Source organism: Megalops cyprinoides, chromosome 18, assembly GCF_013368585.1.
Source record: "Megalops cyprinoides isolate fMegCyp1 chromosome 18, fMegCyp1.pri, whole genome shotgun sequence".
NCBI classification, from domain to species: domain Eukaryota; kingdom Metazoa; phylum Chordata; class Actinopteri; order Elopiformes; family Megalopidae; genus Megalops; species Megalops cyprinoides.
Genome location: NC_050600.1, coordinates 27,791,659 through 27,805,217, shown reverse-complemented (window position 1 = coordinate 27,805,217; position 13,559 = coordinate 27,791,659). Strand labels below are relative to the sequence as shown.

Here is a 13,559-nt window from a genome sequence, read left to right as displayed (position 1 = left end):
TTCACCCCTCCTCTCTCTTTCATTCATGGTTTATTTTTCTGCCTTTGTATAACTCCTCTGTAAGTCCTCTAAAACTGCTCTGTAGCTGAAGCTGAAATTCATGCCTCATAAGCCCTGTGAGAATCAGAGCAGAGAGGGAGCTGTGGGAGGGGTGGGTCACATGGTGGCATGGTGTGAGACGGCTTTAGAACGCTGCTGAAATCAATGCACTTTGATACATTCTTCTTGTCTTGTTTTTGGAAATGCCACAGCAAGACTTTCCAGCACTGAACTGGCAGGGATTTTGCCATTTCTGTTGGCTGTTCCCCTTTCAGACTGTCACAGCTAGACAGATATGTGAGCCTCCAGGCTGCCTGGGTGATTGCTTTATTAGTAACTTTATTAGAGTTCACATATCATCAGTGTCTATCGGTGCATATGTAGCTTATTTAGCTAAAAAAGGCATTCTGAGGTCCCCAGTGGCTCAGTCGTGAAGACACTTGTTTTTAGCACAGACTGAGCTTTACGGCTCAGGTTCAAATCCTGCTGTATCAGCTATCGAGAACATCCAGGAGCCCACAGCAGCAGAGCAAACAGGCGTAATTCTGCTGGGGAGAAGGTGGGCAGGTCAGCCAGAGTTTCCTCATCTTGCCGCTCCCAGGCGCCCTGTGATTGGTCAGGTGGCTGTGAGCTTATTGCATGATCAGCGGTGTACCATATGCAAGCCCATGCTGAAGTGGGTGCAGCGAGGTGAGCCAAATGTATGATTGGAATAAAAATAATATAACTAAAATATAATAAAAATGTGCTTTTTTTAATGTGTGATATGTCTGCATAAGGGATATGGATCCTCCCTCAGCCTGACCAAGAAGCCCAGCTCATGGGAGAGCCAGAAATTTAGTTTCAGAGCTGTCCTGCCCCAGGCTCTGTGCAGCTGAGTATAGTCCTCTTTCTTCCCTGGCCAAACCCACCCTCTCTGCAGAGTGGCCCGCAGACAAAAGCAGTGTTCTCAAAGGGCTCACAGCAGCAGCAGAGCTTGTCCACTGGTGTCTTTGTGACTGAATATGTGCCAGATGGCCCAGGAGACACCGAGCAAAGGACTGAGAGGAAGAGTACCCCCCCCCCCCGTGCTAGCCAAGCCACCTGGTCGCACCCTGTCTTAGGCCCATATGGAGACAGGGTTTTTCTCCTCACCTTGCTTTATACAGAGACTTCACCAGACCACACGGAACAATGCTAAGCGTAGTTATTTATCCCAACAGAAAGTACTTGTCCACGCTGGCCCCTTAGAAGCAAGTGAAAGTGGCTGCCAGAGCAGCTACTTGGATAACGTCACACAATGACATTGCTAATGATAGCTCTGCAGTGATGCTCATTCACACAGCTGAAGCTAAGAGTCCAGCATGCACACTGCAGACCTCCTCTGCAGTACCTGCTTGCCATGGCCTGACAGCCATATCCTGCATGGGGGGTCTGGCCCTGCGCTCTGTACAACAGGACGTTCACAGGGGTCCCTCTAGTGCTGTGCTGAGTGGTCACCTGCCTTTATTTTTGGCGCCGAACCACATTACCCAGCAGCGATCTGATGAAAGGCTGGCTGTGGGCTGCACTGGGCAGGGTTTGTGTATGAAGCTCATCATGGCTTTTCCCCATTCCACGCCTTCTCTGCAGCATTGGGCATGCCCTTGCGGGGATTCAGCAGGATCTTGCATGGTGGCCAAAAGCAAGGTGTATAGTACAGAGAGCTGTGGAATGGAGTGTTCCCTTCCAGCCATGTGCACGCTGCCATCACCAGAATACAGCCCATTCTGGAAAAGGAACCTCCTTAGTCGACATCCTGGTCCTTTGTGCGAAAGCCCTGCAGTGTGTCCCAGCTGATGTGTATCCTATCTGAAGGCGGTGCAGGCTAAGGATTTGGTCCCGACATCTTGATCCCATTCTTAGCTGTTCATGCTGGATGTTCATAGAAAGGAAAAGTGCTCTTTAATTAAGGGAACACCAGCTTGCTTAAGTCCACTCTCACCAAATTTCTTGTGGGTCACATGTTAAAGTAAAATGCTAACCTCACAAACAGCTCCTGACACTTCATCAGAAAGATTGACAATGTTTGGAGCAGGCCTCAAAAAGACACACTAAAGTGTAGTGTATTAGTGATGAAGTCTGTCTGTCTTTTGTCTGTGTCTTTCTGGCCGTGTGTCTGTAAGTCTGTATTTCTGTATGTCTGGCTCTATGTCTGTAAGAGTGGCTGACTCTGTCTCTACCTCTGTCTGACCGTACCTGTAAGTGTCTGTCTGTAAGTCTGTGTGTTTCTGTATGACCTGCTCTGTAAGTCTATGTGTGTCTGTGAGTCTGGCTTTCTCAGTAAGTCTGTCCATCTGTCTATCTTTCGTGGGCAGGTGCTGCTGCTCCTCCTGATAGCTATGCCAGAGGCCCTGAGCAGCAGTGCAGAGGTGGAGCTCCCCCTGGCCTCCGCCCTCCTTTCCTTACCCTTCTACCTGCTGTGCCTCCTGTGCTGCTCCGTGCACGTGCTGGTGTGCACGTCGGCTGAGGGCTCCTGCTACCTGTGCAGCCTGTCGTGGGGCCTGGTCCTAGTGGCCACTGCCTTCTCCTGCGCCTTGCTGTGCATGCTGCTCTCACTGGCCAACCAGAAGATGTCCCCGGGGAGCAGGCCCACAGGAAAGGTAAGGCAGGGCTATGCATCGGAGGGAGAGCTGCAAAGACACACGCTCACACGCTAGCAGCAGTTTGTTAAGATGTTGGGGGCAAAGGTCAGACCCAACTGAACCCAAATTGTTTCTGCAAATATCCCCCTGTAGATATGGACGCATGCAAGGTATGACCTAGCATGTCGTATACTATGATTTTGTGATGAAATGTTACAATTATAGAGATTTAGTGGATGTTGTTTAGAGTATGGTGAGTGATTGAAAATGACATTGTCCTTTTGATAAATAATCCCTCTGACAATTTCATTCCTGTGTGCCACCCCCTTCTTCCTTTACATGAGTCCCACTCCCATAACCGTACGTTCAAACGTAGGGTTACTAAAATCACTTATGACCGGAGCAGAGTAATGCTGTGGGCTTCTTACAAAAGGTATTATTGGCAAAGTATCTTTGTTGTGTGTGCTCCTACATGCAGTTTAATGAGGGGCACAAGGGACAGACACTTCCTCTGTACACTCATCCACACATTTATTTAAGCTCAATACAATGATGTCCATCTAAATTCCCATGTGGCAGTTACGCCGGAGTACTGTCATAGAAAAGCACCCAGGAACGCCTGGCATAAAGGAAGTAGAGAGTCCTTTTGGATAAAAGGTTATGTGAATTTACTGCACCCAGGAAAAAACAAAAGCAGCGCTGGTTTTTTAGGTGTGGTTAAAGGTTAAAGGTGTCTCAGGTTTTCTGCAACACAAGACTAAGTAAGCTGTTTGAAAGGGGGTGTTTTCTGTGTCAGACAGTGGGGACGGCGCCAACAGTCAGTAGTGATGCACTTCATTAATTGCAGAGCTTTAAGAAAGTTAACTTGTTTATGCTGTGAACAGAGGCAGAAAGTGCTGACACAAAAAAACGCACCAATAGGAGCTGAGATCATTATTCAGGCTGAGGGAATCTGCGGTAGGGGTTGCAGAGTGGTCACACACCCCAGGGGAGCTTTCTCTCTGTGCCAAACTTACTTTTAAAGGGACACTCCGCCAACAAAGGCTACCGTTTCTTATACATTTAATATTTTGTTAAGTTATTAATATTTAATAAATTCACAGAAAACAGACAGCACGTTAACCATGGGGAGGCAGTCCAAGCTGAATTTGAGTCTAGTAAACAAGTGCTCATATCTGTAGCTGCATCTCTCAAGCAAGTTCATCCACACCACAGAACAGTGTTGGAGAAGCCTTTGGTTTTTTATTCCAGTAGCTTCAAAGCTGCAAGCACTGTGACTCTAGGAATATTATTACAGCAGCTTTGTTCATTATCACAGCTGTGGTGATACTATTTCTGTCATATTTTGCATCTGGTTGGTTTCTTCAATATGCTTTCTTGGTTTCTGTGTATCATTTGTATATCATGCCAATATAACATTTGAATTGAAATTAATTAAAGTGAACCAAATCGAGTCCACTCCATGCAATGCCACTCTCAGCTTGAAGTATGCACAACGGAATTAATGGAGTCTGTCAAAATGTCTTCCAGTTTCTGATTTTTTCTTTTTTCTGAGTAGATACATTGTCTCCATTGCTACAGGAAAACTATCTTTCGCATTTCTGAGTTTCATTTTTATTAGTCTGCTGTGCAAAACATGTCAGGATTACAGATAGTTATTCAAATGTTTCATATGTTTATTCTTATGTTGATGTTCCCCAGAAAATGGTTTCTAAAAAATGAAACCTTAAACCTTTAAAAAAAGTACCATACTTGGCTAATTTATGGCACTATATCCAACTTAATTTGCCTCTGTCATTTTGTAAAGCAAGCCAGTTTTACATTTTTCACTCTGTTGACATTAGTGGAATTGAAACAGTTGGAGGTGGCCCCAAATGACTGATCAACCAAACAACTCTTTAAGTCCCTATAACCTTTTTGTTTTACAGTTGAAAAACACTTTACTACCTCACTTAATGCAGTTATGCAGTTTATAGCTATTTTTTTGTTTCACAGAATGAATGTCACATCAGTACATGTTAACTTATCCCCCCAAATGGACGAGAGAAGATAGATAGCTAGCTAGCTAACAGGGACAAGCCAAGTCTTCCAGGTCTATGTGTCGTTTAGGTTACATCAGCTTGGCTCCTTCTTTTCATCCAGCTGTCTGTAGCTTACACTGAAATAAGTGAGTGTAAAGGTGTGTGGATGTAGTTGCTGATGTGGTAGTGATGTAAATCACATGTCTGTGTGCTCTGAATGTGACGGTCCTCATTGAGTTAGGAGGCTTTGCTGCCATGGTTGCCTTCCATTTGTTTGATTTCAGTCTTACAAACTCACCATTGAAGTGCCTGAGCAGATGCAACATAACTACTCCTGACACTCAGTGCCTATCACAGGGGATCTCCAATGCTCACAATATGGAATTATCATATAAATAATAATAATAGTGAGTATGACATTATTTTATTTTGCAAACAGCGCATGGTAGCACAACACAAAGACACAGCCAAAATTCCATCATATCCATCATATCATATCACTTAGTTGATATTTTTGAATGTCAGGGAGGTCAAGACCTCCCTCTGAGGATGAGAGACATAATCTATTCTGAGGTGTGGCTTCTTCTTAGCCCGTATAAAGGAACTAAACCAGCTATTCAGGTTTTTGATAGTTTTATGTAAGAAGATAACTGGAATCATCTGAATTGGATATAGCAACCTAGGGAGATTGTTCATTTTTAAAAGAGCAGCACAACCCAACCAAGAAGTAGGGAGGACGTTCCATCTCTCTAAATCCAGTCTAATGTGTTCAGATAGGGGATCAAAATATGTTTCGTACATTTGGTAAAAAATGGGTGTTATATATATTCCTAAGTATACAAAGCCCGCTGGGGAAAGCAGATGAAGTTTGAGGTTTTTGTTTTGAATTATCCAATGGCATTGCTTCTGACTTGTTGAAATTTATTCTTCAACCTGAAAAGCACTTAACTTGTTGATGGTCCCAATAAGAGTGGAAATGGACACCTCAGGCTTAATCAGAAAGATTAGGACGTCATCAGTGTAAAGAGTAATCGTATGCTGTCTATCTGCAATGGTTAGGCCATGTTTGTCAGGGTTTATCCTAACTGCCTCGGTGAGCGGCTTTATGGCTAGGGCAAACAGTAGAGGTGAGAGAGGACAGCCCTGCCTTTTACCTCTCCAAATGTGGAAATTGGGAGATCGCAAACCATTGGTAAGTACTGCAGAAAGAGGATTATTATAGAGTAACTTGATCCATCTAATAAATTTTTCACCTAGACTAAATTTATGTAACGTATGAAACAGATAAGGCCATTCAACACTATCGAATGCCTTCTCAGCGTCCAGTGAAACAACCAGACCATCTATTGACTGCTGATGAAAAAACTGGATTGTGTTCAGTAACCTGCACATGTTGTTACATGAATTACGACCTTTAATAAAACCAGTTTGGTCCTCATTAATAAGCAGAGGAAGTAAGCCTTCCAATCGTGTTGCAAGTATTTTAGAGAGAAGTTTCAGATCCACGTCTAAAGATATTGGCCAGTAGGAGGCTGTTTACCCTTTTTCAAAATTAAGGAGACATTTGCCTCCCTCAAAGACATAGGTAGGACGCCCTTTTCAAAAGAATCATTAAACATAGCAGAGGGTCAACGAAAAAGTTCTGGAACTCTTTATAAGACTCACTACTCAACCCATCTGGTCCAGGTGCTTTCCCAGACTGTAGCCCCTTAATAGCATCAAACACCTCTTCCCTAGATATAGGAGCATTAAGAGTAGATCTCTGATTATCTGAGAAGCTGGGAAGGTTAAGAGAGGAGAAAAAAGTGTCCATTAACTCTGGGGCATCAGCATGTAGCTCTGATTTATATACATTTTCATAGAAGTTCTTAAATGTGTCATTAATTTTTGCAGTGTCAAAAGATTGCTTACCTTAACCATCTGTGATTGAAGAGATAGTTTGGCAGAATGCCTTTTTCTTCGTTAGATATGCTGCGTATTTCCCTGCTTTATCACCATGTTCATATAGTTTTTGTTTGGCAAATCTAATTTTGCCCTTTGCATGCTTTGTTAAGAGAGAGTCTAAAGCAGAGTGAATTGTAGAAATTTCTTTAAGCCTCCATGAAGATGGATTTTTAACATAATCTTTTTCAACCTGCTTAAGTTTGGATTCCAAGATCTCCCTTTGTTCAGCTTGTCCATGCCTCTTACTGGACATATAAGATATGATAAGACCTCTTGAAAAGGCTTTGGATGTTTCCCATAGCAGTGATGGATCTTCTGTAGAGGTTGAATTAATAGATAAAAATGATTCAAATTCCTTTGTGAAATAAAATATGTAAAAAAATGTAAGGGTTAAACCTCCAGTGCAGGGCTGCAAGTAACGACTATTTTGACAGTCGAATAATCTATCAATTATTGAAACAAATAATCGACTTATTCGGATTATGAATCGTACAATTATTCAATGGCTCTTATTTATCTATAGACTTAAATTTAGTTTGAGGTTGTTATAGGCATATGCTAACTAACAATAAAGACAATAAAGATGAGAACTTCATTCAAAAACACGTCTTTAAATGAATGCTTATTAGGACAAATTCAGTGAGGGCAGTTGCTTGCTGGGGAGTACAAGTCTGCTTCATTTGAAGAAAGCCATCCATGGTAGCATTACAAGATCCAACAAACCCATAACTCATTTGAATTAATTCGAATGCACCCCACATTGGGCATGAACGCATAGACACGAGTTGTAGAAATCTGTCACGATTTAAAAAGTATCAAATTCTCAACAACGATGCGACGTTTAAACAGAGAATTTCTAAATAGCACACGGACTCTGGTTTAACATTGTAAAGTTAGGGCACATTTGGAATATGAACAGGATTGTTGTGAATAATAGGTTATTATTTGCTACACTGTATGTTCAACGTCATTAATAATTTATTGATCAAGAGAAAATATTTCATAATAGAAAACATTACAGCTCATAACGTGAAGTAACATGGCTTTTAACATTAACATTAGCTATGCTACCTAGCTAACCAACTTAACGAGATGAGTCTTCATCATCCAGAGAGCCAGCGTTCCACCTCTACAGCAGGTGTTAGAAGGTGTTAGAGTGTGAGAATTATCTCATGCCGTAGCTTTTGTAATAGCACACAAACTACAGACAATCTGCGGTGTTTTGCGAGCATAATCATTTATTCTAATTACGCCACTGGTGTCAATTATTCTGTGAATTATTTGTTTTATTGTTAATCAAGGAGGATAAGGGGGAACAGGTTTAAAGTAATGATAGATTTAAAGGCAGTGTTCTGGCTTCCCCTGTTTCCAGCTCACCCACTGCCACTGCTCTACAGATGCTCGAGCATAACTGATGTGCTCCCATGCCAGGCAAGGTCAGGTTTGCAAATGTTGCAGTTCACAACCTTCTTGGCAGAGTTAACCCTTTCGTGCATATGGTCACACTGGTGTGATTAGCCATTTAGCGCATATGCTAAAACCGGTGCGATTAGAAAACTAGATTGGAAAAATTCTAGCTAATGTTAGCTTTGAGGAAACAGCTTTTTAACATTAAAAATATAGCAAATGCTAACTGAAAACTATGAGAAGCTTAATAACGCTGATGGAAAAATAATGAACCATGTAATATGCACGCTACATAGCATAAAAATAAGTTACGTGCGAAAGGGTTAAGAGTGAAATGCTGCCACACTTTTGAGGTCTCTGGTCGGTGACGGTGTTGCCATCTCTATTGTTCACTCCAGTAAAGCAATGTAGCTTAGGCTACATGTCTGGGAATTCTGAGTCAGCACAAAAAACACATGCGATGATGTCACCAACTAATCGACAATTAAATTTGTTGGCAACTAATTTGGTCATCGATTTTAGTCGTTGCACCCCTATTCCAGTGTCTAGTCTGAGTAACCGGGTTCCTCAGGTTATGTTGAATGAAGACAGTAGCATGGTCGGACACAACTATATTCCCTGTGGAGCTTGAAGTAATTCATTGCAGCAGTAGTTTTGGAATAAAGAAATAATCTATTCTTGTACAGCATTTATGGACTTTTGACAAAAAATATGCTGTTTATCTACCGGGTGCTGAGCCCTCCATACATCTACATAATCCAGGTCCTCACAAAGGGCAGTAACAATCTTTGTCTGGGGAGAGAGAGTTGGTTTGCTCATGGGAGATTTGTCCATAATTGGGCTTAAATGGCAATTAAAATCACCTCCAATGAACGAGTTCCTGATGTTGAGATCTGCCAATTTAGAGAATGCAGTAGTTGGAAAATCACCCGAATGACCAGGATGGCAGTAGAGATTTATAATAGCAACTTCTTCCCCATACAATACACCCCTCACAATTAATTAACGTCCTCCTGTATCCTTTATACAGTTTAGAAGTTTAAATGGTGTTTTTTTTTCCCCAAAATAAAACAGACACGCCTCTACTCCTTGATGTAAATGAAGAGAAAAAGATTTGCGTGAATACCCCTTGTTGCAATTTTAAGTGTTCCTTATCATTTAAGTAGGTCTCCTGCAGTAATATGTACTAATCATGAGCTACAAAATAAGATGTTTCCTGAGCACATTTTTCACCTATAACTTGGCACGTCAATAAAGTGAAAAAAGAGCCGAGTAACAACCAACACCCAACTATCATACATGCAACAAAAAAGTGTACACTGAAGGTATGACTTGCCTAACATTGGCATTAAAGTTAGGCGCTGTCCTTCTCTCAATCTGAAGAGAACTCAAGTGAAAGGGCTCTCTGATGACAAAAGAAAACTATCTGCTCAGGATGTCACTCCGTCGCCCTTATTCTAAGCTACATAGACTTATTGTAAAGAAAACTCGATTTAAGGTATAGTCCATACCAGTAGCCGTACCAGTACTCACGACCTGTCTGGACATCCCAATTAGTCAACTGCACAAACTTGAGTCAGTCTGACATTCATGTGTTATCAGCAGGAGTCACTTCCAGCGACTCGACGTAATGCTCCACCACAACTGGGTCATGGAACATCTCGGTAAGTGACTTTGGGCAAGGCAGGGTAGACTTGCTTGTACTCAGCACCGATTGACTTCAGGTGTTTCTTCACCCCATCAAATCGTTTGCACTTGCGAAGAACAGCAGCTGAGAAATCCTGAAAGATCATCACCGTGGCATTCCCATATTTCAGTGCTTGAGTCTTTCTCCCCATCTCCCACGATGCATTCATCACGTGCTGTTTTTATCCTGATAGTTGTGGAATCTTTCATGGAATATGGAGTATTTTCAAGGAATGTTTTTCAGTTGACCCCTATTCTGGTGGGGTGTGACTGGATCCATCAAACATGTTCCTCATGGTCAGTATTCCCAGGGAAACAGGAGCTCTGGACCATGGAGTTCCTGGAGTTCTGGAGTTACCATGCTACCAAAAGGGGTTCTGGAATTGAAATTGGGGTTGGACCACAGGCTTTGTGGTAAAACTGGTAAACATGAGTGGGAAGGTGGCAGATCTGTGTGTGTGTGTGGGTGTGGGTGTGTGTGATTGCGTATATGTTCTGTGCATATGCATAGTTTTGTATGTTGTGGTTGTGTACAGCTGATTGCATGGTTCTGAGTGAGTAAGTAAGTAGGGCAAGAAGCTGAGATGAAGAGCACCTTTCACTCAACAGTACATCAGGTGCCATAAATACAGTGAGGGAGCTTTGTAGTTTGCTCTAGATAAGAGCCTCTGCTAAGCTGAATGTAATCAAATGTAATGTGAATGGGGGGGGGGGCAGAGCAGTGACTGGAGGGTTGATATGGTAGATGCCTGTCTTTCATTCCAGAAAACAGCAGTCATATTTCCCTCAGGGAGCTTCTCAATCAGAAGGGAAGCCACTCATTTCACATTGTTGAGTGCCAACGCTGAAAAACACTGATTAGGAAATTGGTGGTGCCTAAGTCAACCCAAGTGCATACCAGCAACAGTTTTGGACTAGAAAGGCTGTTCACAGGAGGGTTCATAAGATTGGAATGAGCCTCATGCAAGCTGTTTCATAATCTATTCAGCAGGAAGGAGTAAGTGAGTCAGTGAGCACACTGATCACTGTTCACAGGTGAAATGCAGAGCTGTACACCCTCAGCCTCAGAAGTATCTGAGATTGATGGCTTTTTATAGTCTTCTCTCTTCTAACAGACTTTGGCCCTAAACATGAAGCCAGACTTAGCTGCTGCCACTCCTGTCACAGAGGGATTGCTCATATCTCTGTGTTTATTTGCCTGTTTCACTCCTCAGAGCTCACCTGTCTGCATTGCCATCAATGTGTTTGATAGAGAGTGTGTGTATTCCAAGGTGGTGTTGCCTAAACTGGAGTGTCTGCCTTAAGATCTTGGCTCTTGAAAATCATAGATATAGATATAGATATAGATCATAGGCTGTCCTGTCTTTTTTTAATTTGCTGCCATGGCCCATTTTTGATTATATTACCCTGACATAAACAGGCTGCGATGCAACCCATGTTTACAGTGTAAGCCTAGAGCTCAACTTACATTTTTTGTTGTAATGTGTTTGGAGTCAGGCAGGGAACAGAAGATTGCTCCAATAACATCACTAACTCATTCAGATAGATATGGAACAGTTATAGATACACCTTTCAGCCCTGCCTGTGATCCTGTGAAGAATTCTGTTCTTTTTTGCCAAGTTTTATTCTATACTTTGCACATATATTAATTTTAATAAATCTCCGCCTGTCCCTCTCCCGTCTCTGTATATTCCTCTCCTCCTCTCCTTGTTTGTCCTTCTCACTCTCTACCTGTCTGTCCATTTCTACCTCTCACCGTCTGTCCCTTGTTTTCCTCCTCTTCCTGTCTGTCCTGTCTTCTCCCCCTGTCCATCTGTCTGTCAATTTCAATTTCCATTTTGGGTTCAGTTCAATGTAATATGTTTTATTAGCATGATTAATGTTGAAATTCATACTGCCAAAGCAGAATACAAAAATGTAGCAAGTAGCATATACAATAATGGACAATAGTGAAGAAATAATGAAAATGTTTTTACTATATTAATAATAACAATAATTGAACACCTGTCCCTCTCTACATCCCTCAGAGCTCAGGTGACTCCTGTTTCTCGGAGCTTGACGTATTGTTGCTGATTGGGACTGTGGGTCACGTGATCAGCCTGGGCTCCAGCAGCTTCATTGAGGAGGAGCACCAGACCTGGTACTTCCTGCTCAACACGCTCTGCCTGGCCGTCTTCCAGGACGTCTGCCGCAAGTATTTCCAGGAGAGGCGGGGCACTGGGGATGAGGGCTCCTACCTGCCCTCGATGGAGGGCCCCTCAGCGTCGCTCTCCCCTGTGGGGGAGCTCAGCGTTGGCGCAGGCTCAGAGAAGTGGCTGGCCCTGGCCACGCCCCTGCTCACCCTGGCCTGCTGCCGCCTGCTGCGCTCCCTCAACCAGACCGGCGTGCAGTGGGCACACCTGCCTGACCTGGGCCACTGGCTCAACAGGTGGGTTGGGCCCTCTACAGAGTGGTTGTGTGGCAGTCAGGGCACTAGGCCTTGGTAACCAGATGCAGAGTCACCTTTAACTGTTTACTACTGTAGCTGGAAGCAAAAAATGCAAGCAATGTACGAAGGACACAAACAGCACGTATCAGCCTAGCAAGTATGTGGCAACAGCTAGCACTGGCCCGTCCTGTATGTGTGTCAGACACATGCTGCACTTCAGTTTGCATGCCTGTCACCTTGGATTAGAGTGTGCGCCATGTGTGGAAACCCCCAACAGGGTCACAAGGTGAAGCCAAGGGAGTGATGAGGGATGGAAATAGGATTGTCAGCTGTGCACATGAACTTGTGCGCTGGTGAAATTTTAATTGCTTTTCACAGTGGTTTGATGTCAGTGATGGTGTTAGTATCACTTCTTCAGGCTTTGATGTGGCAGTGCTCTATATGATGAGGGGCTGATGGAAACAATGACTCAAGCATGAAGTGGTGAAATGTACAGACTGGCATCATGATGCATGATAATCAAGATGCATGTGCAACTTATGTGGGATTCTGTGGTTAGTTTCTTGTCATGTCACGTAGGGGTGGGCAATCTTCCCAAAAAATCATATCAGAATCTTTTTAACACACAATCACGATCCACGATCTGAATTGCGATCTTTCTTCCCAATTTTTTAAATGTACTGTTGAGAATATCCAGATTCGAACAAGCCTATGGACTTATCTATTTGCACCATTTAAAACACAATATTGCATTAAAGACACTGTTTTCAAAATTGTTATTAAAACCTCAATTAAACTTTATTTTAAATATTAAAGAAAACTGTAATCAACAGTCAATGCATAATGCAACCATTAAATAACACAGATTTTTCAAGTACTCAGAACTCAAGTAGAAAAAATTGTAGTAGTAATATGTAAACTAAAAAGGGCATAGTAAAATGTAAACAACACAAAAGTGCACTTTTCAAATTCTGACACTTTCAGTTTCAGTTTCAGCTTTGAAAGTTGTAATCAGCAGTCAATAGACAACATTATAACCATAAAATAAGACTTTTCAAGTACCCAGAACTCAAATAGAAAAAGTAGTTAAATGTAAATAACACAAAAGTCACTCGTTGTTGCAAAAAATTTGCCGTGCTTTATCTGTGCAGCAATCATCTGTCGGCATTTGCTATACATGTGGGGAATGGCGGTATTAGAAAAATATTTAAGACTTGGCAGATCGTACCGTGCATCTAAAGTGTGCATCAGTGTCTTAAATCCCACGTTGTCCACAGCTTTGAACGGCACCATATCCTTAGCCAGACAGAATGTGACCGCCTCAGTCGCCTCTTTCCATCGTTTGCTGCTTTTATCATGTTTTATCTACTGCTCTAATGCATCGGTCAATGATAACTGTTTATGTTTCGAGACCTCGTGAGATACAGATGA

The 13,559-nt window shown here is 42.6% G+C and overlaps 1 protein-coding gene across 2 annotated transcripts in view; it reads left to right on the top strand.

The window, feature by feature from the left end:
* The window catches only part of pigg (phosphatidylinositol glycan anchor biosynthesis class G), a 123,202-nt gene that overhangs the window by 64,150 nt on the left and 45,493 nt on the right, over positions 1–13,559 (top strand). For both annotated transcript variants that reach the window (XM_036551667.1, XM_036551666.1), the window contains exons 8-9: positions 2,376–2,660; positions 11,728–12,128. In XM_036551667.1, coding sequence (XP_036407560.1) covers positions 2,376–2,660; positions 11,728–12,128 — 686 coding nt within the window. The remainder of the gene's footprint in view (positions 1–2,375; positions 2,661–11,727; positions 12,129–13,559) is intronic.